At 38.6% G+C, this 26063-nt stretch overlaps 1 protein-coding gene across 3 annotated transcripts in view; it reads left to right on the top strand.

Moving 5' to 3' along the window:
- The window catches only part of PPP2R2C (protein phosphatase 2 regulatory subunit Bgamma), a 153292-nt gene that overhangs the window by 51959 nt on the left and 75270 nt on the right, over nt 1–26063 (top strand). The window contains exon 2 of one of the 3 annotated variants that reach the window (XM_054391406.1): nt 6520–6606. The exons of the other annotated variants lie outside the window; for them this stretch is intronic. Within the exon in view, the coding sequence (XP_054247381.1) occupies nt 6520–6606 (87 nt within the window). The remainder of the gene's footprint in view (nt 1–6519; nt 6607–26063) is intronic. 3 annotated transcript variants of the gene reach the window in all.

Here is a 26063-nt window from a genome sequence, read left to right on the forward strand (position 1 = left end):
GTTCTTCCTGCTCCCTGTACTTACATCCATTGAATCTTAAAAGTGAAAGGCTTGGAACTGCCACCCATTCTTTTACTGTCATTAAAGAGCACAAATGTGACTCAAAATCACCTTGGACTTGGAGAGATTGATTAGCCTGAAGATGACTGAGAGAACTGCAGCTTTTTAGTCTTGAGAAGATAAGGCTGAGGGGGGATCTTCTTAATATCTGTAAATATCTGAGGGGTGGTTATCAAGGTGAAGGTGTCAGTCTCTTTTCAGTGTTGCCCAGTGATAGGACAAGGAACGATGGGTACAAGCTGGAACACAGGAGGTATCACCTCAACATGAGGAGAAACTTCTTTGGTGCGAGGGTGCTGGAGCCCTGTAGCAGGCTGCCCAGAGAGGTTGTGGAGTCTCCTTCTCTGGAGACTTTCAAAACCCACCTAGATGTGTTCCTGTGTGACCTACTTGTAAGTGATCCTGCTCTGGCAGGGAGGTTGGACTGGATCATGCACTACTTACGTTTGTTAGGACACTAAGTTTTCATCAAAGAGCAAGAATTTCATGTTTAGAATTCTGACAGATTGTTGCAGCCTTCATGTAACTAATTTAGTATCCAATGAAGTCTATTAAGAACCTACCACTGGCTCCTGTGAAGTTGGATCAGGGTGCATGGCATTGCAGAGCTGTACTTTATGTGCATATTGTAAATCCATAAAAAGCTATGTGTATACAAACCCCATATTTGTTTGTGCTTTGAGAGTCCTGCTTTTATTCTCTATATCTGTCTTTTTTTCCTGGTTTGTACAGTAACCTCTGTTAATTTTGTCTTTAGTACTACATTTTGTACATTATGGAGATGTCACATATAGAACATCTGATAGTGGAAGAGAATCTTGTTATAGAGTTTGTCTGACTCGGTGCAAGAATGGATAAAGTAACTGCTTACCAAAAACCTTTCTGGGAATCTCAGTGTGCTGAATCTTCAGAAATTCAAAATTATTCCTGGTTTTGTTCTGTAGGACAAAAGTAGGTGAGGGTGGAAATTTGGTCTGACCTCCCTCTGTTCAGAAATCTTAGATTCCACAAAGCTTAGCTTTTTGTACATACTGTCAGGAAACATGAGTACATTCTGCAATTTCACAAGAAAAAAAAAATCCTAGGAGCTGAAATGATGTGGATTTGTTAAGGCTGGTAGTTAATTTTCTTAGGGTTTACTGCATTCCTTTGTGTATGATTTAGCAACCGGTATGTTTAGCCTATCAAAAATTAGTCTTTAGTCAAAAGAACAGATTTTACATAGTTATGGTAACTATTTAGAATTATAATGTTATTATTTTTTTCATTATAGGTTAGGAAATCTACTTGGGAATTCTTATGCATAATATAATTTGTTAAATTTAGGGTTCTGTCAAAATTAGCCTGTTAAATGCTGTGACCTTAATACTGTGTTTGCATGTTTCCTTAGGAGCTTAAAGCATTCAAATTTATAACAACCTGGGTACAAACCCATTTCTTTCTCTTTGACCTTTTTGCCTACTCATTTGATATGATTTACCCTTTGCTGCACATTGTTTTCTTTTCAGTTCTCTTTGTGTCTTTGCCTGAAGCAAAGTTACTGTCCAGATATTCTCTTTGAGGTATTGTTGCCTCAGGCTACTTCTTAACTTTCTGAAATGCAAAGTAATTATAGTTCAGGTTTTAATTGTATGCCTTTTCCTTCTTTTCAGGAATATACTGCCAGGACACATTATCAGTTTGTTATTTAAAGGGCTGATAAATGTGTCTAAGTTGTCTTAATTTATGTTGCAATAGAATTCAAATTAATGCTAACCAGAAGATCTTTCAAGTGCATGAGTAGCATGAAAGGTATAATTAAATCTCTGAAAAAAATTGCAGGATATTTAATGAATGTCAGTAACATAGTTTCAGCCCTTAACTAAATTTCTTTGTTGCAGGTATTTTTCAGGTTTATCTCCACCAGCACTTAAACTGTACATGTCTTAACAACACAGTAGGCCCATTTTGGATACTTTTGGGGTTGTGTTTATTTGTTAGGTTCATATTGTTCCCCTAAATTAGGCTTTTACAGCTTCCAAAAGATTCACATTGTGGTATTATAATAATGACACTGGGGTTTTTGAGCTATGGGCAGAACATGTAGATAAAAGCATCATCTTTAGGTGATGAAGTCTTCTGTAGTTGGTGATCACCATTAAGAACATTCCAGAGTTCTTTGGTTGAGGCATTACCTCAAAGTTTAACCCATTATCAATGAACAGACCACAGCTAAAGAATTAGCACATTTGCATTTTGGGGGAGAAAAATTGTGTGCCATATGCAGAATTAATCACTTCAATTAATTAGTCTTAACTATTGTAGTTAACTTTATCCTAACCTGGTTGTGGGAGAGCATCAGCCTCTTGTGGTCATATTCAGGAAGCTGTAGCAAAGAGATGAGTTTCACTTTCTTGCTCTGGGTTTGTGGAGCACACTTCTTTGTGCTTCGTTTTGTTTGTTAGTGACAAAGAATGGGGCACAGTGATCCAGCCTTTTGGAGCAGGGTTTAGAAGCTGGCTGTAATGTAGCCTCATCAGTTATGATCAGATAGTGATTCCTCTTTTTACTGGCCAAATTCTTCCTAGTGTAGCTCAGCCTATGGCTTGCTGATGTCAGCCCACTGTTGACTCATATTCAGCCTAGCATTCAGAATGACCATATGTCCTTTCCAGCTGGACTGCCATGTTCTCAGTTGCTTTTCAGCCAGATGTGTGGAGCTCTTCTGCCCCAAGTGCAGAAACCCACACTTCTCATTGAACTTCTGAAGTTCTTCAGGGTCCATCTAGATTCTTGCAGATGTGGTTTGTTTGTGTATTGTTTTTTGTTGGTTTGATTTGGGTTTTTTTTTGCTTTACAGTAATTTTTTTGTCTTCTGCCGGTTGTAATTGAGAGGTGGACACTGAGTTTGTGCTGTTGTATCACTATGGATGTTTTTAGACTGACAGTGTCTTGCAGTACACAGTGCACAGTGAATATGCATTAAAATTGGCTGGCAGCAAAGTGAATTTTCTATGTACTTCCTGAATTTGTCTGCCTCAAGCTGACAAGATTGTTTGAAATATACCAAAGAGCCTTAGACATTTCTGCTTCTTGAAAGGCTCATCAATTCTTTTCTTAGTCAGAAAGATAGCATTTTTATCTAATGCCTCAAATAGCAACAGTAGGAATTGTATTTAGTGTGCAGTGGACTTTGAAAGAAATCGATACTCTTTTTAGCTTGTATAAAAGAATCACAGGTTCTTAGCAAAGCCAGAGTGTACAGTATACTGAAACTGCCATTATTCCTTTTCTCTGTGGAGACTATCCATAAAAGTTCAGGAGCTAGCAACATAATTTCTGGGTGCTAGACTGTAAGTATGGGATCCCTCACAGTGATGACTAACATGATTTCAGCTATAGGTAAAAGTTGTCAGGCTTGTTTTTATTCACCAGCTCTATGTTGATTAGGGAGAGGCAGGTGGGACTGTAGTCCACAGTGGTACTGTCTTCTAACACACATAGGGAATTTGACAGGCTATGTTCAAGCAAAACATGATTGTGGTCACTAGGTAAGGAATCTACCACTGCAGCTATAGATGCATGAATTCATTCATCTAAAGGTCCACACAATGGACATCTCACCATTTCTTTTTCTAGACATGGAGACTGAAAGGTTGGTTTTCTTCATTTCTCAAAAGGAGAATAAACTTGCAGAAAACCCAGTGATTTCCATGGGACTCACAGGAACATTTCTGGTGAGGCTGAGAATTAAGTCCAGGAGCTATATTACAATCCTCAGGTACATAATAGATTCTACTCAGTATTTAAACAGGGAGGAAGAAGGCATGTTCTAGCTTGGATATGGTGACAGGATGTGAGTTCATTCTAGAAACAGCACATGCTTTCTGTCATGGAAGAGCTTTCTGTCTGAATTAGGCTAATCTCTGGAACATATATCATCGTCCTGTGGCAAAATTGGTGTTTTGGTTTGGTTTTCATTCCACGAGCTACTTTGCTAGATAGTGAAAGTGATCCTACCTTTTAGAAATATCTGGTATGTTTATTGTGGCTCTTACAGCGCTTGGAATACATAGGCCATTGTAGACTGTAGGGGAAGTTTAAGAACAGTTAATTTGTGGGGAGAAAATCAGGAGGATGTAAGCAAAGGAAATGCTCTTTGAAGCATTTAATGCATGAAGTGCTTGGGTTTGAATGCCTAAGGCTTGTTTTTGAAGCAAATGTAGGTTATCCTCAAAGTGTGAAATGCTTGGCATTTGATGTTTTTGTAGATTACTAAAGCAAACAACCCAAAATCCACACTGTGACTGTTCCAGCTCCTGCTTTCAGTAGCAGCTGTTTCCCCCCACCCCCTGCCCAGGTTTAGCTTTTATCAGCTTGCAGTTAAGGAAGTGTATAGACATTAGCAGTTGTGATTTTTGGGTCAAACCTGCTCCCACTAATGCCAGTCCTTCCAAGCATTATTGGAAACTATCCCTTAACATTTCAAAGTGTTTGAGTTCTGTCTCAAGAGAAATGTGTCAGAGGTATCTGTGCAGCGTTACTGTAATATGGTCTTTCAGGGGCAGCTTTTTCATGACTCAGAGAGGGGTTTAGGCAGTATGCAAAAACCTGCTCATCAGAGCTCCATGATGATTTTGGTTCTTTCTGATAGTCCTAGCATTTGTCACATAAAGAAAAGGAGCTGATTCATTAAAATTCTTGTTAGTGCTTAGAATAATCTGCCTTTGAAAGTGAACAGAACATCTACCTGTAGTGCTCAGGACAGACTGAATCATTGTCCTGTTTCTTTGAGCCAGCCTGTTGTGTCATATTTAAATACTGGGTTTAAGTGTGGTATTATATATGTGACCAGTTGTTATTATTTCTCTTGGAGATATCTCCTAATGTCTTGGCTAAAGTCTGTGTATAACCATAGCCCATGGACAGCCATAATTGTAGTCCAAGGTACTAGATACTTGGAGAGACAAATGGTTTTGTGGCTTTGAAGTGGTTAGTGAAGTGGAAACTGGGAACTGTGAAGAGAAACACAGCATACAGTTGCAAACAATGACATAAAATTTAAGAACATGCTTTGTCTGGCATCTTTGTTTAGGAAGTGAGTGATGCATAAGTCTGTTCTGCTCACACAAGAAGGGAACAATTCTGTTTACCCCTACATTTCCTCTTTAGCATAGATGGCTGATTCTGGCTTAATGATTGATCCTAATTGAGGCAATAAAAGTGGTGTGGTTTTGGATTGTTGTTTGTGGTTTGTTGGGTGTTTTGTTTTTTTTTTTTTTTCTTCCCTAATAGAGTTCCTCTGCCATGTTTTTCTTGGTTTGTTTTCCATGATTTTCAGCAGTTCTGAACTATACATAAACATTGCCCACATAGGCTTTGTCTTGTCTCCCAGTTCACTTGCAAGATTAACGTTGCTGTTGACCGAAGTTAAGCAACTGCATTGAAGGCTGATATGTTTCCAATTAATTATTGGAAATTGTTCCTGCTTGTGAACATCAGTATTCAGTGTACACTTGCGCCAGAATAAAGTGGTTGATCATTAGCTTGCAGTCCCCTCTGTCTTAACTTGACATTTCCTCCAACAAATCCCATCATGGTACTCATGAAAGACAGCGAGATCACTTTTGGAAGCAAGCATGTTTGGTTTAGTAAGGCTTTAGAGAATTGTTTCTGAAATTGTAAACCATTGCATTCATCGCCACACTCAAAAGAATGATTTATTCATGTGTTTCCGATGGAGGCTTTTTGTTGTGTTCTCCCTCTAATGGACTGCACTTTGACATAGACAAATCATTTGGATGTGTCACAGTGAAAATTGCTGGCTGAAAACTGTTGCCCTAGCTGGAAACCATGAGGATAATGGAAACTTCCCTTTTTTTCCCTTAAAAACTGTGTTTGTTAGGATTGATTCTTGTGGTAACCCTATTCAGAATAATGTAGAAGTAAAAAAAAGCCTCTGTGGAATGGGTGGGGCAGGAGAAGCAAAATAATTGCTTCTCTGCTAGGTCTTTTGGATGGTAATGGTTTCTGTAAAGGAAATGTGTAAATAGGAGACTAAGAAACTTGCTGTTTTGAAAGGGAGATCAAAGAGAAAGAGTTGCCCAGTAACAAGTACTTATTCACATCAGAGTTGAGAGATTGATTTAAATGTGATTCTCTTATTTTATTTCGGCTGTCTAGTTGAGTTGATTCTCAGTGGCCATATCCTAGCTTGCTATACAGGTAATTGGCAAGAGCATCATCATCTCATGAAACAAAGAATCCAGCCTGCTGGCTGGGGAGACAAAAGCAGCTCCACAGAAGATGTGGAAGTAACCCAGATAATGAAGAAGAGAATGTGGATTCTTCACCGTGCCCCAAAATGCACTTGCTTGAAGCAAGCAGTGTCAAACTCCTTTCTTTTTTCCTTCACTTGTGATGTGGAAGATGCTGACTGACAGCCCGGGAAATTAAGTCCTCTATTTCTCCACAGGACAGGTATAGCAAGGGCGGCAGCAATGCAAGCTTCCCCACATTGTCCTGCCAATGTTCCTCATCCCAGTTCTGAAGAGGTCACTTCTGGAGGTGAGTGGGTGGAAGAGTCTCTGTCCATGCAGTTCCTACTGCCAGGCAGTGGCTCTTGTGGGACAGGCTGTTGGATGGAGACTGACCCCTTGTCTTGAATGAACCACCGGTTGTTAACAGACAATCACTCCATGTACTGTAAAGCCGTGGGGCTGGGGTCGTTGAGGTTGCATTCTTCTGCTTGACTGCTGTCACATTTTGGTATTTCTTTGTGGTTGGATGACACCTTTGCATTTGTTTTTTTTTTTTTTTCTTTTTTGCACTGTTCTGTTTTCAGACTGTCAATGCTTTATGTACACGTCTACAAAGTAGCATGCAAATGAATGTGGTCTGGTTGTAAATGTGATACAGAAAAGAGGTTACCGCTGGCAGCCGTGTGTGCCAGAGGAGCTTTAGAGCACTAGACCAGGAGGCATGCTTTGAAATGCACTGAACATTGATAAGAAAGTGAATGTTGGTTTTCAGTATCTAAATGAACTATTAGGTTTCTGTTGTAAAGCCCTATCTTAACATTTCTCTTTTCATAATGACTGTGTAATTTAGATATTAACACCAATTAAGCTGGTAAACTAATGTACTGTTTTAGATTATTGTACAATTAATTAAATCTGCCTATCTAAAGTTAGACATGTAACATTCTGCACCATATGGAAGTCATGGGTATGTGCTGAGGTTAAAATAGATAGTTTTCATCTGAACCAGGAGATATATGATAAATTGAGAGGAATTAAGATGGCTGAGGCAAATTTCCAGAACAAAAATAATAAATGCTCACAAGTTTGGCAAATGAATTCTTTTATACTTCCGTGGATTTGTTTAAGTTCAAATATAGTGAAAACTATTGTTTTTTCCAGCCAAATTTACATGTCTTAAATATAGAAATACAATTGAGAAAATGCAATCAAAGGCTTAGCAAGGCTGCTAGGTCATGGAGAATTACTTCAGGTGCTGTGTGAAGGGTTTGCAGTGATTTGATTGGCATTTGTAGTTGAGACCCATCAGTCTCTTGTAACTGCTACTGTGGCTGTTTGTAAACAGGTACAATAACAGAAGAATGTATCATAATAACTATATAAATTGAGCATTGTTCCTGACTGTTTCCACATGATCTAGAATAAAAGAGTTAATTTCCCTAACCAAAACAGACTTCCTAAAGGGATTTCCTGCCTTTTTTGCTTCAAAGGATCTGAATCAGAATTGCAGTCATTCCATATACAGTTAGAACAGTTTCCAGCTTCTGTGTCAGAATGGTGAGGGATACAGGATTTGGCTCATGATTTGAGTGGTAGAGTCCTTTTGGGAAGTAATTTGGGACTGATCTTCATTTTAAGTGAAGAACAGTTTGAGGATCCTTGTCATCACAATACATGGCCTTAGGTAGCATAGTTTTAGGCGTATTTGCTAATAAGTCACCTTACTTAATGTTTGGATGATGCCAGTAGCCATGTGGATTAGATGTTTCAGCTCTTCTCAGTGCAGTGCAGATTCTAACCTTGACTCTGGTTGACAGCACTGTAGAGAGGTCCAGAGCTGGCTTTCACACACCTGTGTGAGTTGAGTCCAGAATTTTGGCACAAACCTACCTCTATGCCATATAAACCTTTGAAGATGATTGTATAACTGATCACAATGAAACCTTGTTCATAATAGACTTGATTTTAAATTCAAGTATAAAACTACAGCTAAATCGTTGTCAGTGCAAACACAAAAGGATGGTCAGAAGACCATTTCTTCACAGTGTAGTTTATTTTCATTCATCTTTCTGTCTCTGCTTATGCTTTCTCTGAGTTCTTATTCATGCAGAGTCTGATTTGATTTTTTTTTTTTTTTGCCTTTTTCCCCCTTCATATTTACACTGAATAATGGTGATCTAAAGAAGCATACTTGTAAAACAGTTCATTATTCAGAGAAGGATAATCCTCATCACCTCCATCCTGGAGTTCTAATGTGTATAAGTAATCCTGTGGATTCCACTAGGAGTGGTCACATGGGAGAAGGTTTCAGCATTAGGTTAGTAGTAACAGATTCCTGTCTCAAGAGCTTCAGTTTTATCACCTATTCTTTACCTCCAGTTATATCCTAGTGCTTGTGTAGGTTGTGTTGGTTGTGCCCAAGGACTGGGAGTAGAGGAAAGCTAAATATCTTTCCTGAATTACAGTGAATTGGTTGAAGGCTTCAGGCTCAATTCATAAGCTCCTTTTTCTCACCAACCACTAGATAACAGCAAAGTTTAGGAAAGATATGTAGAACTTTGGATTAAGTGTTAGAGGCAGAGGTTGCAGACAAAGAATAAACAAATCTTTAGGTCCACATTGAATTATGTGTGGATCTTGCATGGTCATAATTGGGAGACTCCCATGCTAAAAAGTTACTTGATTTTCTTTTGCCTTTCTCTCTGAAGGTAATGTAGATCTGTATTTGTCTGTAGGTGATCCAGAAGGGACTTTGCTCATTCCCAGTCTTCCAGAGGTATCTCTGGGAAAGCATTTCTCTAGCAGGTTTGGAGCTAGGGCGGAGAATGTCCGGCCACCTGTGATGATCTGGAAGGAACTGTCTGGTGTTAGATTGTTCAAAAGGAAGCATTTATTTGATGTGCTTAAAAATATTTCATGTGTCAGCACTGGACTTCTAAGAATAAATTACTGGGATGCAGCAGAAGGAAATTCCTTCTAACCAAAACTTTGTCTCTGGCAAAAGTAAGAGAGTAAAGTAAAACGGGGAGGCTAAAGTACCAAAGCTGTCTGAAATGGAATGATTCAGTGTATTCTGACAGTTTGTGACCAGGCTGGAAGAATAAAAGGTTCTATGTGTTCTGTAGGATGGGAGCAGTGGAGATAAATTCAGAATGAAAACATTGGAACATGGAACAGGTTGCCCAGGGAGGTGGTAGAAGCCCCATCTCTGGAGGTTTTTAAGGCCAGGCTGGATGTGGCTCTGAGCAACCTGATCTAGTGTGAGGTGTCCCTGCCCATGGCAGGGGGATTGGAACTAGGTGATCCTTGAGGTCCCTTCCAACCCTGACAATTCTATGATTTATTTTGAATAACAGGGCTTTTTTCTTTGTTTGTTTTTTAAACTCCAAGATATCTTTATTAGTAGTGTTTACACCAAAACTAATCTTGTGAGGGAGGAATCATGGGCTTGTGTCTAAAATGGAATATAATCTGAATGATAGATATCACTTAAAAATGTAGCAGGATGGAGACAGAGATGAATGGTGGGAAGAGGAGGGAAGATGAGACTGTAATAATAAAACTGTAGTGAACTTACTTAGGATCACCTTACTCCTTGGCCAGTACCATAGAGGCAGAAAATCCTGATTGCACCAGAAGCAGGCACAGCCGTGCTTTCAGTAGAAATAGCAAAGGAAGAAGGTTCAAAACCCCCAACACTTAAAAGCATTCTTGAAAGAACATCATACACAGACAATTCTGGTGATATGTACTGCATCTGCTCTGACCCCAGAACAGAACAGCTGTTGCCATTCTGTCTGAGCTGATGCCTTCAAGGGTGTATTTTACAGAAAAACAAAATTGTGAGGGTAGGAATGGATACACAGGACAGGACAGGTTAAGCAATGAAGCTCTAACTTTGCAATATCCATATATATGTAAAAGACATTATGTATTTGCAGGATATATTTTTTTGCTTTGCTGTCCTTAAATCAGAATAAGTTCTTGCATTTAATTTTAAATATTTTCTCTTTTGATCTGCCTCTTCCAAATCTATTGAGGGAAACAGCATATTCTGTTACTGAAGCATAGGCTGCTCTGCCACACATCTCCTATTCTGAATGCTTTAGGATTGTTCTGGGTTTCTGAAGTGATAAATAAATAGATCTGTAGCAGCAGTTTGAAAGGTATGAGCTTAGTGTGCACACATTCATTGGGTATATTTGACACTTCCTCCCCCGCCCCTGCCTTCCCAATAAGCCTTTTGTAGATGAGTGGTTTCAGCATAGTTAACCTACAGTGCTTGGTAACATTGGTCATGGTTCTGTGACTTTCTGAATAGAAAAGATAGAAGAATTTATCTGTTCAGTTTTCTCCTCCTCTTCTTTTTATGGAGACTCTCTTTGTCTCTTCTGATGAAGTGCTTCTGTCTTGTGGGCTCCACAGCAGGTAAAGCTGGCATGCTAAAATCTTAAATCTTGTGGTAGCTTCCAGTGTTTGAAGTTTTTGAGAATTGGGAAGGACTTGGCAGTATCTGAGTGTGCACATGAATGATTTCTCCCCCCCACTGTTCTTGCTGGCAGATGGTCCTCTGGGGACGTTTGCCAGCAAGTGCAAGTCAGAATAGCCTCTAGGAGTGACTGCACCAGTAAAGATATTGGGTAGCCATTCCTCCTTGCTGAGCTCAGCAGAACCAGGCCACCTGTGAAGCTGATCTATCATTTTCAAAGTTATTTCATATTTTTCTCTCAGTAACCACAATAGCTGTAGAAGGAGAGTGTTTAGCTCCCCAGGAGAGTTGTCAAACATGACAAAATATGAAATTAAATGATTGTTAGAAAATGAATGCCTGCAATAGTGAGTTTCTAGTCCTAATCTTTCCTTGAAAAAGCAAAGGTACTTTTTAAAATTTAAGCTTTAACATAAAATTTGTTTTGAAAACAAACATTCCTACAGAAACAAACTCAATAAAAGGGTTTTGCAGGTTGGAATAATCTTCATGATACCAGTAAATGCTGCTCTGTAGCACTACTCTCACTATAATATTTCTACATATAACCCAGATTAAACCAACAAATATATTTGATAGTTAATGGATTCTTTTTGTTTAAAATAGTTGGATTTCATTTTGTTGATGGGAGTTCCTCTTTTTATGTCTGATTCTGTTTGAATTTGTAGGTCTCAGTCTTTTTTAGTTTGTTCCAAATCCTCCCCTGAACGCTTGCCTCTACCTGACCTCTAATACTGTGGATTATATTAAAAAAAAAAAAAAAAAAGCAGAACTCCAGATGGTTCACTTCATGAAATGAGGACACCTTTGTTTGAAAGGGATTGAAATATGAAACCACTCATGTAAGTTAAAAATCCCACAAAGAAAATAAACCATCTTAATCACCAGTCCTTAAAAATTGTGCATGCAGTTTTAAACATCCATGAGTGCTAGCATGACATTGCGTCTCCAAGACTTCTAAGGATCTCTCAGATTTCTCACAGGTTATCAGAGAGTTATCCAAACTATCTAAGTTTGATTAAGTGCCTTAGAAGCCTGTGTTATGTTGGTAGGTACCCCACATTTTCTGGTTTCTAATTACTATAGCAGCAGGCCGGTCTTCTGCAGCTATACAGAATTGGGGCTTGGTGTCTGATTATCAGTGAGTGGTTATAGAGTATAGCAGAGGTCAGTCCCTTGTGTGCCTATCATGGACCAAAGCAGATGTCTCTTAGTAATCCTGTGATGGATATCTTCCAAACTGCAGTAACCTGAATTTTGAGACTTTCTTTTGGCCACTGGGCTTGGAAGAAATGTTCGATAGAAAGTGATTATTTGACAGAAGTGCTGGTGAAAATACTTCCCTTATTCCCATTTTACAATAATAACTGCAAGGCATCAGAATTGATGGGTGACTGAAAAAAGAAAGGATGTCATGTAAAAGAAGACTTGTACCCAGGAGGTGCCAACCATGATGATACAATAGGAAAAACCTTTGCTTAAAGAACAAAAATTTCCTATGACTTTGATAATGCTGAGGTTTAATTATGCTGTTCAACTCTGCCATAAATCATGATCAGATTTATATCTTTCTTGTTATTTATACCCTAAGAGTCACTAGGCACAGCTGGTTCTGTAAATACACAAGAAGGAGTTGGTTTCTGCCTGGAGGAGTGTTGGTATTAAATATGAGAAAAGAGAAAATGTGAGAATATATTAAAACAGGGAACATGAGGTCACGGTTCTTGTGCTGGTCAGCACAAAAAGAAGCAGCTGTAATATGAACCTGGCTGCCAGGCATCTTTGTTTGCTGGCAATCTGTTCGTTGCAGTGCCCTGAGGAGTACAGTTTGGTTTAGCTGAGCTCAGAGTTAAGTTTGATCAAGCAGATCTTCCTGTCTGTGAAAACATTCTTCATGTTGAAAATATTCTTACGTTGCCTTTGGTCACTGTTCTCTGCACATATTGATGCAACATTAGTACTGGAACAGGCTCCCCAGAGAGGTTGTGGAGTCTTCTTCTCTGGAGACTTTCAAGACCCATCTGAATGCATTCCAGTGCAACCTGTGATAGATTCTATGGTCCTGCTCTGGCAGGGGGATTGGACTTGACGATCTCCAGAGGTCCCTTCCAACCCCTAGCATCCTGTGATCCTGTGAACATTCATTGTCACCGTTATAAAAACTGATGGAGCAATGGAACTCCTACTGACACGTTTGTGTGACAGTTCCCTTGGATACCCTGGGGCTCCAGTGATTACCCTAAATACCTAAGATGAGCTAAAGAACTTTGCTGTTTGCCAGAAAGAGGGAGTCCATGGTGTGTTTCTCTGGACAAAGTTCAAGTGGATGAGAGAGACCTAACGATTTAATCTCAGTTCAAGTAGGTTGGACCTGGATTTTTCTGTGTTTATTTAAAAGATATATACTGTAAAAAATTGTAATTGTATTGTGTAGCTTGAATGTAGTACAGTACATTGATAAGTCTGTCCATAAACAGCTTTCAGGTGAGATAAAGGACTAATGGTGCAGGAGTCAGGAGAGAGCAAAGCGCTTTCCAAAGTGGCTTTGCAGCAAAGATGTTGAGATACTTGCTTGTCCACTACCAGACTCCAGGCAGATTCAGTCTTTCTTTCTCTCTCTGGACCCTATGCCATAACTGATTCATGATCTATCCTCAGACAGTTTTCTATTACTATTTTTTAAATGGTTCTCTGGTATCCCCATCTAAACAGGGTTTGAATTGTATTCAGCTGGTGTCAGCAACACATGTCAGTTATCCCTAAATAATTAACAGCCATGTATGAGAAGGGCAAAAATATTCCCTCTTTCTGTAATCTTGGCCAAATTAATCTTTTTCCTCTCTGCATGGTTTTCAAAGTACTCTTGTACCTTTACTGTTAATGAAATACGTATGAATATTGCTATGGAATTGAATACAATTATGAACATGGCTTGTTCTGGTTGACTTTTAATTCATTTTTCACCTGTTATTAAATGCTAAAATAAAAATTAAGAGAATTACAATTAGTGCCATAAATCAATATGTGTCCTAAACTGCAGAGCAAGTAATTTTTATAAGAGGTCAAGCTCTTGTGTTTATAATAAATCAAGTTCTTTTGAGCTTCTTGATTAAAGTAATTAGTCATTTACATTGATACAAAGCCATCAGTGAATACATTCTTTGTTTCACAAATGTTGCAACTCAGATTGTTTTGTAAGGGTCACTGCTTACCATCAGGTGCACACTGTAGTGTAAATTTGTTTTTTTGTTGGTGGGGAAGTAATTTCCTCTAACCTAAATTAATACAGCAGGCAACCCTCCTGCAGTTAGAACAAACTGCCTTTATGACTCTAATATGGAAACTAGTTTTGAATGCCAGACAGGACATAGCAGGTGGAGTTGAGTAAGGAGTTGGTATTAACTGATGCTTAGTGATGAGGAGAGGCGCTTGAGTTTAGTGAGGGCTCTTCCAGGCTGTGCAGATGCCTGCCTCTCAGGAAGGCTTCCTGTGAGGGTTTCCTCATTCTGTACCTGCCCTGCTAATACCTGCCAGTTCCCACAAACAACTGTGGTGAGGTCTGGTTAATGCCATTTGCAAAATCTTTGGGAACTGCATGTGCCTGGACACCTGTAAAATACTGCTATTACCCAAAGGGCTTCAGCCTGGAATGTGAGCTCTTGTCTCCAGCTAGGTGCCAAGCTAAAATTCTTGATCTCAAGCTATGGAAAAGCATGTGTGAAATCAGATATCCTCCTGCTTTGCTTTAGCTGTTGGTAAGGTGAGTCTGTTCTGGGGCAGGTTCAAGCACGGCTTGTTTTGCATTTTGAGAACATTTTGTGCATCTGGAATGTGAAATCAGTTCTGACTGGTAAGTACTTGACATTGTTTCTACAGAGGTCACTTTTAGTCTAGAATAAATCCAGACACTGAGGACAAAAGCCCATGTTTCCTTGGAGAAGGGAATTTCAGAAGTCTTCTGAGATAGTTTTTTTTGGATGCTTATGGATGTAGGTAGAAGTAAGTAGAATTTTTTTTTTAATTAAGAACTGAAAAGGACATTTCAGTGTTTTCTGTTAATGACAAAACTGACTGATTGAGATCTGAGCACAATACATTTTCACATGTGCTATAATGTTAGCACATGTAACATTATGAGAAATGTAATGTTAGAAAGGACCTAATGATCTATTTTGACTAAAACTTCATTATATTTCTAAAAATCAAGTATTTTTCTGATTTGGTTTCTATGTAAAATTCCAATTTCAAGGCTAGTTATGACTCTCCAAATTTGTTCATTCCACATTAGATTATATCCTTTATTTAGGGTTAAAATCAGGGAAAACTCTTCCCATGAGTTACTCTGGTCACCTGCTGTGCACACTAATAATGCCAGGCTAATCTAAAAATGAGTGCCAGGCAGTCACATTGAAATTCCAGTGTAACAGGAAGGAGACAATTAAGAGAGGGAAATGAGCTGAACTAGTGCTATTTTGTATTTTTTATATTACTCAATTTTAAAGTCTACAATCAATCAGATATGTCAAGAATGGCAGGTCTGTTTTTGAAGAGGCACAGGTTTGTTTACTGGAATGCTCTGTGAAATGTAATTGTGAAATATTAATGATGAGGTGTTACTACAGGTGCTTTTTTAGCTTATGCTCCCATGAGAAATAAGTCATCATGTACAGGGTGAGGACAGGAGAGATTGGGCTTAGAAAGAAGGGGACTTTTGACTAGGTGCAGGTTAACACTTGAGCTCTGGCATTTTTTTTTTCCCCTCCAGTTGTTAGTTGATGAAACACTGAGCAATTCACAAGGAAGCTTAAATGTGCGTTAGATTTGACACGTGCTAGGACAAAGCAAATCAGTATTTTCTGAGATTCTGCATTTCTAAGCATTGTAGCATTGTCCATACTAAAAAAAACCAGGCAGGCTCCAACAAGTCCTCTAAAAGGATGAACATTGTAATTTGAAAAGAAAATAGGTAACTCATGACTGCTCACCACCTGGGCATTAATGCAGCCAATTACTGTCTCCTGCCTTTCAAATGTTATTATGTTAGAGCAACAAAAGAGCCAATATTGTGTTTTATGTGACCTTTCTAATGCTATATATACACGTATAGATTTGTGTTATTTGTCTTTTTGATTCACCAAATGTTTCTTATTTGTGGCTCAAGGCATTTATTTATTGCAAGGCTTCAAGCTGTGGTAAGCAAGGTCATAGATTAAGAATTGATTTCCACAGTTGCTCTAGCATACAAACGAAATTTCTCTTGGTTGGTTATAAAAACTACAGCTGGGCATAAATTCAGCTTTTCAACATTGTCTTGGAAATTAAGGTTAAAGCAAATGAGAAAATACTCTTGAGTATGTATTGCATGCTTCATTTAGGCCTTCAGCTAAAACCTGAGGAAAGCAAATTGTTTTTACGCTGCAGGCTTCTGTGTCAAACCATGATAGTGCTAAAGGTTGGGGGTTTTTTTTTATTGCACTTGTTCTTCTGTTTTTTTTTTTTTTGTTATTACTTTGTGTCTCCCTTTTAATAAAAATTATTTCTGTACAGTTTTTGACAAATCATATTTTGATCAATATGTTGATGAATTCTTTGGTTTTAATATATGCTGCTGGACCTATTGCTAATTATAGTAAGAATGTGGGTGTCAAAATGGAATATAATTACTCTTCTTTGGAAATAGTCCTAGTAGAAATAGAAGCATCCTGCTACTTTCTTTGCTTTGTCTCTAATTAGAAACACAACACATTGTTGAACTGAAGGAGTATTTGATCATGAACTGAAAATTCACTAAAATTAAGGGGGTACACTTTGGGAGTGGTTTTGAGGTGCTTTCTGTGGGTTGTGGGGTTTGGGTTTGTTTTTTAAGGTGTGCTTTGTGTTGGTAATGATAGTAAAGCTACACTGTGTGCAGCAATCAATTTGTGTAAATGTCAAGGGTGTAGAACTCTTTGATGAATCTTTGCTGCAGTACACAGATTCCTGGTAACTGTATCATAAATTTTAAGTTACAGAAATTGACTTCTTAGACACATCTTTAAAGAAAATGTTTCTGATGTAAAACCCTGCCCCGGCCCTCTCTGTTTCTGAATTACTATGCCTAGAGTAGAAACTCTAGTACACAGTGTGTGTTTTCAGGTCATAATCAACATCTTCAGGTGGCTTTACAAGCATTAGCTTGGCTTCTACTGCTCTTGCATGTGTCAAGAGTTATTGTTTCTGCCATTAGCAGAGGAACCAGATTGCAGTTATTTATTTTCTAGGATAACAGAGAGCATTGTGTTTGCCTGATGGGAATTCTTGGTGTTCTGTCCACAGTTCACACTGTACGGCCCACAAGGAAGAGATCCATGTGTCAATTGTTTTGTGGGAGTGTTACAGTAAAAATAGAGTTTGAATTGCCAAGCCTGTTGCACAGTAGTGGGTGAAATAACTTTCTTCACAGTGGTCAGAATTTCTATGCAAAGAGAAACAGTTGGAAGGCAAAGTCCTGTGTGTGATGAGAACGGTAAAACAGGTATGGAGTTATTTGAAAATACAAACTTCCTAAAGAAGAAAAATATGTGTAGAAATGAAGTAGCTCAGACTTAGAAATCCCTCTTTCTGATTCAGATGGATGTTTTGGAGGAATGAAGTTGTGAAATTCATCTGTTTCTTCTAATTTGTATCCTCTCCCTGAACTGTATTTTGCAGGATTGGAATCATAGAATGGTCTGGGTTGGAAGGGATCTCCAAAGGTCATCTAGTCCAACCCCACTGCAGGGAGATCCTCCACTAGATCAGGTTGCTTAGATGCTTATTGAGCCTGACCTTGAATATCTCCAGGAATGGGGCCTCAGTTACCTCCCTGGGTAACCTCTTCCATTGCTCCATCAAACTCAGGGTAAAGAAACTTGTTCCTAACATCCAGTCTAAATCTGCTCTTCTCTAAATTCAGACCATTGCCTCTTGTCCTATCACTACAGGCTTTTGTAAACAGTCCCTCTCCATCCTTCTTGTAGGCCCCCTTCAGGTACTGGAAGGCTGCTGTTAGGTCTCCAAAATACATGGATCTCCTTTCAAGGCTGCACACAGCAAACCATTTGCTAGCACTTTGATTTTGCAAAGTCTTGAGTTGAAGCTTATTCTGAGGTATTGAAAAATGAGGATTTTGTCGATGTTTAAAAAGCTCATGTCCATAGCCGACTTCGTTCTGGCTTCATTCAGATTGCCATGTGGAAATATCACCAAAAAATGCAGCTTTGTGGTGAAATGAGGTGAATCTATTAAACTCAGGCTTTCTCTGAATAATGAAACAGTCTCCCTGAAAGCCTTGTTAGGAAGGTATTCTGATTATCAAGTCTGGTAGTCAAGAAGGCTTCTTGTGGGATATTACCGCAGGACTAACTCAAGCATGGTTATGCCTGACTGAATACAAGATTTCCATCTATTTCCCAAGTGTAGATTTCTTTTTTGACAATCACTTAAATATGTATTAAGAAAAGTATTCCACCACTGGTTACCCCAGGGCTGTGATTCCATTTTGGTGCTACCGCATCGTTTGCTTTACTTTGTAATTAAAAAGTTTTCATAGCCCAGGGAGCAGAACAATAGAGGATCTCGTGTCCACCAACGGCCCACTCACACATTCAACTGTGAGTGAAATGCTATTAAAAGCAATATTCATAAAGATGCCAAGTGGGAAGAGACATCAAGCACATAATAAAGAACAACTAATTTGTTTGACAAGGAATATATGTAAACTATTAATAAACTATTTTAAAAAATATTTCATCTGTTTCTCTTCTTTCAATCTCAGTTTTCCATAATAATAGTAGTTTTCAAGCTAGGCAACACAGACTTTGGTTCCAGTTACTGTCTCAGTAGCCTTACACTGAAATGCTGGTGTTTCACAATACTGATATCCTTGTGCATTGATTGTCTTTGAATTTATTACCTTCTGCACTTTCAGGTTTTGATAAAGGCACACAGACTTCATTTAGCTCATTACTCTATGGCAAAATGAGACACTTTATGGATTTTTCCATAACACATTTTTGTTTACAGCTGGGTGAACACATTGTGTAACATGTTTGTTTAAGTAGATGTACAAGTAGATATTTATGCTGGGCACAGGATTTTTTTTCCCCCTCTAGATATGTAGGCATAAAGCCCAGATGAAAATGCATTGTTTCATTTATAGACATTGTGCAATGTTCTTTGGTCAGCAGCTACTTTATACAGTCACAGTTTCTGCATTCATCGTAAACCCCAGGACTGGCAATAAGATCTGAGCAGAATGAGAAGACCTTTCCAAAGCGAGACTTGCAAGAAAAGTTCTTTCGTTTGAAAGGCTGTGGTTGACTTTCTCAAACTATGGCTATTTCCTCATCTGACCCATTTGTCCAGTGAAAATAGTAGTAAATCCTGTGACCGTAGAGCTTTTTTGATCATGGGAATCCAATATTCATTGCTTGATGGCATTTGCTTTTATAAACAAGAACTACGATTGTTAACGTTCTTGTGAGCATCCTAAATCAGCATTTGGACCATGCATTTTTCAGGTGTGACTATGCAGCCAGAGTTGATGCTATAACCACTGTCTTCCAGTTACTTATTTGGTAAGTATTGTGTTTTTAAAATGTATGGATTCTTTACACCAAACAAAAATTTCCACAAAGGATACTTCATCACTAAAACCCAGCGTTATGGATCCTGTCTTGGTCTTCAGTCCTTTGCAAATTGCAGTAGCATACCTTCTGAAAAACATGAATGCTGATTTAGAAGAACACCTTGAGTCACTGGTGTGAGCTTAAGAAAAGGCATCAGCACTGTGAGATGGCTCTACTACAATTTTCACTCCGTGGGAAGCCTGCTCAGTGTCTTGCAGTGCCATGCATGCTCTGTTACATGGCATACACCTGCACTGGCACATCCAGCGGAACAGCGACACAAACACGCAGATGCTGAGAGATGCTTGAAGACGTTGAAGAAGTAGAGGTCATCTGGTGTGAAACTTGTAGGTATGCCCTTATTTTTATCAACAAAATGGCATAGTACTTGAACTGTTGGCTTTCTTTTATTTGATGTCTGAATACAGATTTGTTTATTGCTTTCTTGATGATAGGAAGTTGAAGAAGGGGGTTGAACGGAAGATACTGGGCAGCTCATGTTAATACAGAGCTTTTGTCCCTTTTCCACCCTCTCAATAAGTTTCAGTGACATGGGACAATTCAAATGCAGTCCTAATGACACGGAAAAGCAGAAGAGAAGGCTGCAGATTTGCAAATAAATAACTTTTATTTGCTCGTTTGCAACTGGCAAGGAGACAGCCAATATGTTGTTCCATGGCTAGCCTTAAGTTACTACTGGTACCTGGACTGTTGTTTTCTATATCCCATCATTCATGGATGTTATCATCATCTTCTCATCATGTTTTATGTTCCTGGCCTGAGTTTGTTTATGGCATGGAGATGCCTCTGTGCTCTTTCCAAATGGCTTTTGGTTTGTTTTAAAAATAATCAGTGCGCACCTCTTACATGAGAGGATGAGTGGTGGATCTCATCCTTGCTCATTCTTGCTCATCCTGAACATCTGATACATGGCAGCTCTCCACTTGCTGCAAAGTTCCTCCAGTAACTCCATGCTGCTCAATTGCTTTTGGTATCTTTTCTTGCCACTCAAAGGTACTGATATGTGGATGGTTCTTGACTCAGTAATAGGGTTTTAAAATTCATTGAGAATTATTTCTTTCATTCAAAAGGAGGTGGTAAAAACTAGTCACACTGGAGCAGAGTAGTAGAAAACTAACTAGGTATTCAGTTTAGGGAAAAGTCTGTTGCTTGAACTGCTCTTTCTGCCTAAACTTAGTGACCCTGAGTGTGGTCTTAAGAAAGTGAACCCACATGATCTGTGTGCTTTCAGTCTTCATTGATGTTTACAACCTAACTATAATTTGGCTCCACAGTATTCACAGCATGCCAGAGAAGAGCTAATCCTGCAGATGGGTAATAGATTGCTCCATATTGCCCAGTCTGAGGCCTGCTGGGCCATATGAATGAGTTTGGGTCTGTGCTGGGGCTTTCCCCCTCAATCCAGTCCTGCAGCTTGGACTGATGCAGCCTCTTTATATGAGGTGGTGCATTTGTACTGTGAATGGCAGTTGATCTGAGATATTGGATGTAGAACCAGTGGACACAGTTTAAAACAATTGGGAGCATAAGAAAGAAATTAAATTACTTGTGTGTTGTATAGCAGGATTGGATCAATGGCTTTGTTTTTGTTTTTGTTTGAAAGATATCATCTGCTGGCTGCAGAGGGGGTGGACTCAGCTTCCTTCTGGAGCCTGAGCTTATCACTTGAGGAAGATCTTCCTTTCGGCTGCATCCCAAAGACAACATGGAAGGGGAGAGCATCTATGAGGTTGATTCTGGAGATGGACTAGGAGGTAAGGGTGCCTGTAACTTATTTTTGTTTTCATCCCAGGTGGCTGGTTACAGAGTACCCTTATGACAATGGACCTTGGAAGCCACAAAACCCAAATGTGATAAAATTGTCTCCAATTCATTGATTGTATTATGTCACTTTACAGTGAATAAACATTTTTGAAACCCACTGTGTCCTAGAGGAGGTGGTGCACTGAGACACTGCACGTCCTAAATGTTGTTGTTAGGAACCTGAGATATCCCACAGAGTATGCAAAGCTTAAGTGCTTACAATAAAAGTAAAGGCATGTGAGCCCTTTATCTGCTTTGTTTCTCCTTTTTCTGTCTCCTATGGTAAATAAGTGTTGCACAGACTATCTGGTTTGTTTGTAATTTTATTTTGACTGAACTGCAGAAAACAGCATGAAACGGTGCTGGCTCTGTCTTCTATACTAGTGACCCACATGTAAATGGAGACTTTTCACTGACTTCAAATAAAGACTTCTTGTTCTTAGCTGCTGATTCTACAGTTGTCCTGTGGCAAATTAGCCAACGTCATTGCTGTTGTTTATCATTGTCTTAATGGGGTGAACAGCTTCTCAGAGGAGGTAGCATTACATGCTCTACAGGGCTGCTGATGTTTGCTCATTATGCAAGGGACCTGTGACAGAGTTTTTGGATAGATCCATCTGTTTCAAATTCCTGGTTAAGCACAGCTTCTGAGATTAATTAATCAAACACCTTTATTTGAGGTCGCAGAACTCCTTGAATAGTATAGGACAACTCATGTTTGAACTCAGAAGTCAAAATATTATGGGAAGGAATGAGGTTCTACATTAGAACAGTGTAATAACACAGGACTGGATGTGCTACTCATCTGTTTAATGGTTTAGATGTTTTCTTCTGATTGGATTTGTAAGCAGGCGGATTGTATTTTGTCTGAGTGTGTTGTGCTTGGGCTAAGAGGCTCCCTTTTGTGTTTAATACTTCTGTAACACTTCTCTTGCATCCTAGCTGTGTTAGCACTGTTGTGTACTAGGAGAAACAGCTTCTACTGTCTTACCATTGAGTTCTTTTCTCAATAATGAGTTGCTTCCAGCCACTCAGTTGGACTAACAGGCAGATGTGTATGCTTAACCAGTTTCCTTTATTTATATATATGTGTGTGTACATATATATAAATAAATAAAAGACAAAATAGCCTGATAGTTGAAATTTTTAAATTCCTGATAATACTGTGTCACAGAGGCCACCCCTACAGCCTCCCCCAGCCCCTAACCATGCTACATAAACCCATCACAGACTGAAGCAATATGCTGCTTCAAATGTATCCCTTACAGACCTGATGCAATTTGTAGAGAGTATTGTCATTCAGTGATTGTCTTTATTATCAATATCTTGGCTACCTTGCAGTGTTCCTAGAAGTAGTCATTAGCTTGGATGATGCAGACTTCAGTATATTTGCAGATGTTTATTTAGAAAATTCTAATCTTTCTCATTATTGAGTGATAAAATTATTAATTAAAATTGAAAGTCAAACTCTATTATTGTTCTGCTTCTGTGACTTGATTTTTTTCAAAATGGAATCCTGTTTGTTTTGACAAAGTGTCTGCAGTGCCTACATCTATACATAGAATCAGTACCAGAACACATATTTTCCCTTGTTGCCTGTACTGTCTTTTAATAAGAACCTGAAGATTTACTGCCACACAAAAGATATTACAGGGAAGAGACTGGGGAGGGGTTAAGCAACTTTTGTGGTTCTGTTGCTTTGTTGATATTATGCCAGATCTGCTTTTGGCTTGATGTTTTCACTTGTAGATCTTGTTCAAGTCAAAAATCCTTCCTGCATGTTAGCAAGGCTGTGAGCCAGTTGCTATGGTATTCAGCTTTTATTTTTTCCTTCTTCTTCTCTTTTTTTTTTTTTTCCTCCTTTAAGCAATCGACTTGCTTTTGTAGTGATTCAGCCCAGAATAAGCAATCGGTCACACAGGCTAGAGCTGTAATCAAAAGAGCAGCTATTGTTGGCTTGAAAATCTATAGGGGTTGGGAAAACAGCAGAGTCTGAGTTTCAAGAAAACGTTTATCACAGTCTGTGTTTATGGTATGTATCCTAATGTGCAACTCAATGCTGGTAATGGTGGCAACAGCAGTAGTCCTTTTTCAGGAGGATGATAGAAATTGAATCACTGGACTAATTTCCCTATGTTGTGTTTTCATCCCAAAGGCATCAGTAATTTCCAGCTGAAAATTACCAGGTATTTGTATTCTGTGGCCATTTTAGATTGGGGTTCTTTTTGTGTTGTTACTAAATGGTAGTATGTTTCTGACAGAATATTATTTGCATTCTGCTGCTTGTCTTACCAATTTTGATGTTGCAGTTTGTCTAAGCAGTCTTCCAGAATCTTCTGATTAGCCAGTGTAGATGATATCCCTTCTATTTCTCTGTGCAGGCAGTATTATCCCACTATGGACTGAAATGCTAGCAGTGAATAACAGTATCTCTGCTCTCACTGAATATAAACAAAACTATCTCCTGAATCTTGGAGAGGCTTTAAATAATGCTGGTAGAGATCATAGGCTTTTCCACCTCAATAATAGCTCCATTTCAGTGTTTGAATTCCTAGACTGGCATCTAGGTAAACGTCAGCATGCTGTGTACATGCCACCAGAAACAGTCAAGCAGTCAGCTGTGATGTACAGGAAATACAGGTTTCTAAGCATGTGGTACATGACTTTGCAAGAGATCAAGAGGAAGATGTGCATCAGCTCATCAAACAGAATGAAAAATTCCAGTTTTCAAGACAGTAACAAAGGAAAACAAAAAGAAGAATCAGAGCAAAAAAGACTTGTCACAGGAAACTAAAATGAAGTGTAAAACTCTTCCTTGTTTATAGTAACTGTTAAGTTTTAATATATTGTACTGTGGTTTCATACAACACTATCTTTCTGAATTTCAAAGCTCTGCAGATTTAAATCTAAGCATGTGTAAATAAGCATTGAAAGAATAGATTGATTTTTTTTTTTAATTCTATTTAGTACTTGCATGTATTTGCTTTCCAATGTGTCTTCTAGATGCAAATTAAAATGCAGAATCTATTTCTACACAGATCCATGAGGTTTTTCTCTTTGATGCTGTACAGACCTGGGATGAGGGGCTGTTAATTCGGGCTGCCCTGCTTTGAATACCAATACTAATATAAAAATGTGTTCCTTAACTTCCTCTCTTTATGTTCTGATGACAGAAATGCAGTTTATTTCTCTGAAACAGAGCATTTGATTTGTATGCTTGTGTGAATTATACTTTTTTTTTTCCTTATCACTTTTTCATTAGGCAGATTTTACCTTTAAAAGGGAAAGAGCACCTGTTCTGTAGATCCTGTAGACTGATTTTCTTTGCTCCATTTTAAATTTTACTGGCTAAAGCAGTCAATGCTGCTTAAAACTACTCCAACAAGCATTCTGTTGAACTGTTGTTGGTGCAGGGTAAACTGATTCATCTGAGTTGAATCCCTTCAACAGCTGTACTATGGATTTCACAGTAAGGAATTTGAAAGGTACTTAATAATTTCTGTGACTTAGTTCAGCACTTCCCTGGCAATTCTAAAAATAGTACCTATTTATTTGGGGTTAGGAGTATGAAAGAAAACTCTCCTGAGTTTCAACTAATTACACTAATGGAAGTCATTATAGGAACTAGACAGATCTGTGCTGCAGTTTGTGACTTAGACTCTGGGAATGTCCACTGAGGAAATATTTTTTTCTGTTACTGAAAGTGATTGAGAGAACAAGGTGTTTGCTTGCTTACAGGGTCAACAGATTTGTTCCTGCTTGAAAAATTATCCTTAGATGAGGAAAGTTTTCACTATTTTTTTTTGTCTTGAATTTCTTTGTTTTTTAGGGAAAGCTATAAGGAAGCTTGTGCGCAAGGCGACTCTGGTGGCATCTAGAATCCTCAGATTTCCTTGACTGAATCCATCTGGGTTTAGCCCTAAATATAGTAGACAAGCTGCACTGCTTGCACTGATAAATTATATCTTCCAAATGATAGACCAAGGTACAGTCATGTATGCTAACCATTTTTGATCTCATTTGATTCTTGATTCTGTTGCTTTTTGGCTAGTTGTGACAGCATGGTTTGTCCCCATTGTCATGGACTATCTTTTCATCAATACTCACAAAAAAAATTAGTTGAAAGATTTTTGGCCTGACTCTAGCATTTGATATTGCCAGCTCTTGAGTCTGCAGCTTGGTGGGAAAATTCCCCTCTCCTGAGAGTTACAAACTTGCCTTCATAGACAGGTAGACAGTGGGACTGTTGGCAGCACAACTATATTTGGTTTTAGTAAAAACCTGTGGAAAAGGAAAAAGTGAAAACCTGAAGCAAAACTTCACTTCCTTGTTATACATTTTCATTTTACTTCGTGTGCTCAGCAATCATAAAATGAAAGCAGAGTATGTTCTAAGTATAGATTTTGACTATAACAGCTGTATTATCCAAAGGAAAAATAGATCAATGAAGCACTACTCTAAATGATAGTTAATAGTTAGGTTTATTTTTATGTGCTTTGGTATCTCAGCTCGCTGTTGGAATGAGCAAGCAATCTCAGGGCCAACTGGCCTGCTTTCTGAGGTCAGAACTTCTCTTTGTTTTTGTTTTAGAAGGGAAAAATCTGTTTCCCACCTGTGTGTTGTCTGAAATATAGGGGAGATAATTTTAATAGCACAGAATGTTACCGGTTTCAGAATGGTTTTGGTGGTGATGTTGGGTCACGTTTTAAAAGACTTTGGTATCCAGTAGAGTATATTGCTCTGCTTGGATTGTCCATGACATCTAAGCATTAAGTCTGTTTAAGCTTTTTCTCAAGTTGTCTT

Source organism: Indicator indicator, chromosome 23 (assembly GCF_027791375.1).
Source record: "Indicator indicator isolate 239-I01 chromosome 23, UM_Iind_1.1, whole genome shotgun sequence".
Classification (NCBI taxonomy): Eukaryota; Metazoa; Chordata; class Aves; order Piciformes; family Indicatoridae; genus Indicator; species Indicator indicator.